This window comes from Schistocerca serialis, chromosome 6, assembly GCF_023864345.2.
Source record: "Schistocerca serialis cubense isolate TAMUIC-IGC-003099 chromosome 6, iqSchSeri2.2, whole genome shotgun sequence".
Classification (NCBI taxonomy): domain Eukaryota; kingdom Metazoa; phylum Arthropoda; class Insecta; order Orthoptera; family Acrididae; genus Schistocerca; species Schistocerca serialis.
The window spans coordinates 478,128,818-478,134,817 of record NC_064643.1 but is presented as its reverse complement, the minus strand read 5'-3'; the positions used below and the strand labels follow the sequence as shown (position 1 = coordinate 478,134,817).

At 38.9% G+C, this 6,000-nt stretch overlaps 1 protein-coding gene across 3 annotated transcripts in view; it reads right to left on the bottom strand.

Annotated features, from left to right (window-relative positions):
• Positions 1–3,954: 3,954 nt before the first annotated feature.
• LOC126483888 (S phase cyclin A-associated protein in the endoplasmic reticulum) overlaps positions 3,955–6,000 on the bottom strand; it is a 607,888-nt gene continuing 605,842 nt past the window's right edge. For all 3 annotated transcript variants that reach the window (XM_050107144.1, XM_050107145.1, XM_050107146.1), the window contains one exon: positions 3,955–5,699. In XM_050107144.1, coding sequence (XP_049963101.1) covers positions 5,619–5,699 — 81 coding nt within the window. In that variant the 3' untranslated portion in view covers positions 3,955–5,618. The remainder of the gene's footprint in view (positions 5,700–6,000) is intronic.

Below are 6,000 nucleotides of genomic sequence, written 5' to 3'. Positions count from 1 at the left end.
ACGTCCACCCGGCCTCCCGCATGCTCACTATACGCCCTCGCTCAAAGTCCGTCAACTGCACATACGGTTCACGTCCACGCTGTCGCGGCATGCTACCAGTGTTAAAGACTGCGATGGAGCTCCGTATGCCACGGCAAACTGGCTGACACTGACGGCGGCGGTGCACAAATGCTGCGCAGCTAGCGCCATTCGACGGCCAACACCGCGGTTCCTGGTGTGTCCGCTGTGCCGTGCGTGTGATCATTGCTTGTACAGCCCTCTCGCAGTGTCCGGAGCAAGTACGGTGGGTCTGACACACCGGTGTCAATGTGTTCTTTTTTCCATTTCCAGGAGTGTATATCCAACGCGTGCAATAAGAAAAGGAAAAAAGGCTGCTCAAACGTTTCGTGGTTTGATGGACTGTCCTCCTCCTCCTCCTCCTCCTCCTCCTCCTCCTCCTCCCAGTAGGTTCAGCAAGTACATAAAAATACTTTTAGGTGTCTTGACAGTTGTGTCTAAAGCATCTATGAAACTGGCAGTAGAAGAAACTGTAAATATTAGTGGAACCAGGGACATTGCTGTTGCACTTGATGGGGCATGGCAATTTCGAGGACACTGTTCCTTGAATGGTGTTTTAAGTGCTACTTCACTGGAGAATGGAAACGTTGTTGATCTTGAGTGCTTATCTAAGTACTGCCACAGCTGCCATGGTATCACTGAAGGACATACTGAACACCAGTGTTCTAAGAATTATGAGGGTTACGGAGGAGGTATGGAGTGTGATGGAGCTATACAAATATTTCAGAGGTCAGAGCCCGTTTATAACGTTAGATATACGAAGTACCTATGTGATGGGTACTCTAAAGCTTTCAATAAAATGATTGAGTTCAATGTTTATGGTGATACCTTAGTAACATAACTGAAGTGTTGTGGACATGTGCAAAAGAGGATAGGTGCTAGATTGAGGAAGCTATGAAGAGAAATGAAAGGATAGTCGCTATCCGATGGCAAATCTCTGTCTGGCCAAGGCAGATTGACAGAAACTGAAACAGACCTCTTTCAGAGTTATTATGGACTGGCCGTTAGACGAACTGCACCGCTGAATGATGTTACAGCAATGAGAAAAGCTGTATGGGCCACCTACTTTTATATGTTGTCCACAGATGACCACCCTGTTCACGGACTTTGTCGTAAAGGAGCAGATTCTTCATGTAGTTACCAAAAAGTAAACGAAAGTGGTCAAACATACAATCATAAACAGTCTCTTCCTGAGCCTGTTATGAATGAAATAAAACCAATTTTTCGAGACCTGAGTGACCCCGTTTTGCTTAGTAAATGTCTTCATGGGGGTACTCAGAATACTAATGAAAGTTTCAGCCATTGCATATGGGAAAGATTACCCAAGAATGTTTTTGTAGGACTAAATACATTAGAAGTGGGTTGTACTAGATGCAGTGATATGTTTCAATGATGGAGTGATAGGAAGGTTGGAAGTCCTGAGAAATTTAGGTATAAAATGTGGCTCTAAGATGAAAGATCAATTGCTCGCATGTGACAAACAACGGGTGCATGAAGCTGAAAGATTCGCTCTTCAAGTTACCAAAGAAGCAAAGAAGTGCTAAAATGACAGCCAATAGGAAGCTTGAAGATGAAGAAATGCTGCAGAATGAAGACTATGCTTCAGGAATGGCTGAGGCACAGTTTAATTGGACTCATATCTTCATGCGCAATTTCCCACAAGTTGTGTTTTTCGGAATTCAGGTACAAATATTTCCTAAAGTTTATGAAGTATTGCTCTAAATTTTTTCTGTAGCTTGCAATAGTCCATACGTATGCAGTAGACCTAAGTTTTATTGCAGAATCAACTAAATTATAGAAAAATAATATTTATATCAGGAAAAAATTATAAAAATTAAAATGTAAGATGTGATATTTTTTATCCTTGTAATATACAGAATAGGTGGAATTAAATAGGTCTAAAACCTCAGCCATCATGTTATGCGTATATAGTAAAAATTTGGTCTCCTTCCTCAGTGCCTGGCGTCCTGAAAATCGGTCGCCAAATTGTGATATTTCGCAGAAGCGAGTTGAAGTTGCTTCAGCGTTGAAGGCATGGCTGGCAGTAGCGACTGAAAGATGGTACAATAATGCTCAATTAAATCTGTTTATCGTAACTTAATTTCTTATCACTTCATGCAGATACGTAAACATGTGCTACCACGATGTTCCACTACATATCACACTTTTACTACGCGTTTATGCTTCCAACCGGCCTAGTCTGAGGTCTAAGAAGGAGTGGTGGCTCCAGCACGCAACAAGAGTCACAAGTTCATTGTTGAAACTCTTAATGAGAATCACTACTGAGAATGTAACATTAACAACATAAATTAAAATTAAAAGCAAAAAAGTCACGTGAAGTGGGGGTTACGCGAACTGCACGTCATTTCGTCGTAATTAAGCCTGTGAGACAGAAGATCAAATGGCGTATCCTGTGTCTGGAGAGCCACTAGAGCGGGAAGCTCTCAGGATCCAACCCAGGAGACGGCACTGCGTACATTATTCTCAGTTCTTGCTCTTAGCGAAAGAATTTGTTAATATTGGTAGGATTGGTTTGTTTTCCTGTATCAACTATTGGACGGAATGAGTTAAAAAAAAAAATCATGTCAAATTTCACAAACGTCTTGCGAATATGTATGTGACAAGTTCATTATGGCTGGAAAAGTAAAAAGTATTGCTTAACATCCCGTAGTTCTTCAGAGGTGGAGCAAAGCACAGACAGGAAAGAAAATTCAACTTTTGATCAAGTCGATAGTAATAAAAATTTGTGAACATAAGACTGTTAATTAAAAATGGTAATATCTAGATAATCTAATTCTTATGCACAGCGAACGACGGTAAAAATGACATAACCGTAGAAAAGCCCTTTTTTATTTCCTCAGTCTAAGGACTAGTTTGCTGTTCATCTCCTTTTCTTTCCGCCCGAAGTTACGTTTCATCATCTCATTAGCCTGATCAGAAACCGCATTCTTTATGATCTCTACACAATTTTCCCCATCTACGGATGCCGAGTAAGTAAACAAGAAATACTGCTGTCTTATCTTGTAGTAACGATTTCGGCAAGACTTCTTTCCCCAATTACTTTATCTTGCAACTGTTAATGTTTTAATATATTCCAACGAATGAGTTCCACTATCAGGTAGGATATCTTTGTGCATACAACCCAGTTCTTCTCTGCATTATTTCCGCATTTTTCTTAAAGAAGTAGTGTATGCAATTTATTTCGGTTCTTATGGGACATTTTCTTAACCCTAGACAGTATTCGGAACAGCAGCACTACACAGATAAATTACAAACATAAATTTTCTCTGCGCCCTTTTAAAATAGTATAAACACTGTCGCAACATTCCACACTAGCATTACACAGATACATGACGGAACTACGTTTTCTTTGTCACTTTTACGTCAGTGTACCACTACTCCAACATTCCTTTAATTAGTAATGGAATGCAAGCGACTTCCATATCAGAATATGTCACGAACATTCACATGATGCTGAAAACTGTCTCAGATTCAAAACCGAAAAATCCTACGACCTGTACACTGCAGTTTCTCCGAAACTACCACATACATTTCGAAGAGCGATAAGGCATTAAATTACTCTACCTAAGAACGATCTAAATTGTTGTACCTTTACTTGCAAATAAGCGACGCTAAAAATGAACATTATGACAAGAAACGATTTGTCGTTCAATGAAAACTATTTATGTACATGAAAACCAAATTATTATTCTTTTCACTGGCACTTAATGTTACTCACCTTTCGGTTGCTTCACAGCAAATATATTTAAGGTAGACGAAGCTGTCACTTGACCTACAAGTCAAACAATATTTTTTTTAAAAAAAATTCATCGGAATTAAATAATTATATCTGGGTATCAGACGTTAGAAAAACTATTCTATTTTATATGAGTGCTGTTACAATTTTATTAGGAGTATATATACGCTAAACAAGGTTACATTTCACTTTTGACAAATGCTAAAATATAATACTGAAAACATTCTTGTGCTTCTCAAGCTAACTAAATACTTGCTAATTGTGTCAATAATTAATTGATACTATTATTTTCCACACATTAGGTAAGGACACTACGAGGATGAAATAAAAGGTTACATGTGATTAGAAACTTATTACTTGCTGGCAACACAATACTCATAACACAAATTCTTATTTTACTGAATTCTTGTATAACAGTATACTGTCTACCTTCATGATTCTTTGCACCGTTTTCACATACCCTATGTTACGCCAAAATATGTTGTAAGTAATGAAGACAATCTTATGTTTCGTAACAGTTTTCTGTTACACTAATTGACCTTTACCGATTTCAACTATGATGCTCACAGCAAATTTCTACAAGACAGACTGACAAGATTGCCACATGTGGAGGACCGGAAGGATTATAATACTTACAAAATATTTCGAAAATACAAATATGCTACATAAAGCTCTGAAGTTTCGATGTAAAAAGAGGTCATTAGTTGCATGTAAATTACGCTAAATCTGCTTTATTCGAGAAATACTTGAGGACCAACTGTGAATGCGAAGTCCCTCGTAGATTCATGATTAACATAGACTGATTATTTTATCTCAGTATGCAAAAGTCTGTAATTAAGCGACCATTAAATTCTTTCCTGGATGGTAATAGTTATAGTGATGCAGGCAAAGTGCAATTACGTAAATTTAGTATATCGGGCACTTATATTACACCTGAAAGTCACATTACACTTTCATACCTCCAGTCTTAGTTGCATTGCTTATTTCAACATACCGCTGCGAGTTATTTGATCCAGGCACTTCATGTATGCTTCTAAGTGTAGGTTACTGTTACAGGTACTACTTCGGAACCTAAAGAAAAACACTGCTCCGTAGAATAGGAAGCACATATGTTGCCATTAACCACATACTTTGACTGGTTAAACCACATAAAATTCCTATGTCTCAGGGAAAAAAATTGCTTAGTGTGGTAATATCATCACGCGAAAATATTAACGAGGGTGAATTATAAAGTAAATTAATATACATATATTTACACATACTACATAGTTTTTTAGATATACTTTATATACCGAATAGTATTAATGACTTTCATTAAATTCTTATAATGTTCCTAACAACTAAGTACAGTTTTTGGCGTTACTGATCTAGAATCGTTCCATCAGAGCACTTCAAGGAATGAAAATTAGTCACAAAACCGAGTAGGAAGAAGTACCGTACACAAATTCCAGAGCAGGATATTCCTAAAAGGACGCAGCATCAGTGCGTCACAAACAGGTCTACTGCTTATAAACTGTTGTTGGTAAGGAAACAATTTTAACATCACCGAAAAGTTCAGTCTTTGTATTCAACGTTCGACAGCTGAAAAAAAAAAGCCCTCAGTATGTAAGTAGATAATTAAAGCCCAATTAAAGCCCACACACAGATTATCTAGCTTTAACTATGGTTACTACGTTTCGGCGAAATGGAGGAGTAATGAGAAAATATGATCCGACTGAGGAAATGCATCCCCACTTAGTGTTGAGCTGCCTTAGCCAGTACAGAAGTAATCAATCCGTCGGTCGTCTGCAGGCTGCACCCAGGTTCAGGCGTCGCTGTTGGCATCCAGTAGTGCTACCAGGCGGCTCTTCTTGGCGGCCTCCGACTGCCGGAACTCCTCCAGCAACTGCGAGCACCAGACAGACAACACGTCCAATTAGAGGTACCAAACACACATACATCATACACACAAGTTACAAACAGGAGTGTCCCTGAACTGTTTCCAGTCGGCTAGAACCATGGAAAACTCACGATATTTCGATAGCGCACCTTGGCAATACCAAAAGATAGCAAACTAAAACGTGGCGCTTCTCTGAGGTCGAGAAGGACATCAGTTGAGACGAGAGTTTACAGATCATTAAGGAGGCAAAATATTTTACACCGATATGCTCTGTTTACAGACGAATGGAAAAACTGGTAGAAGCCGA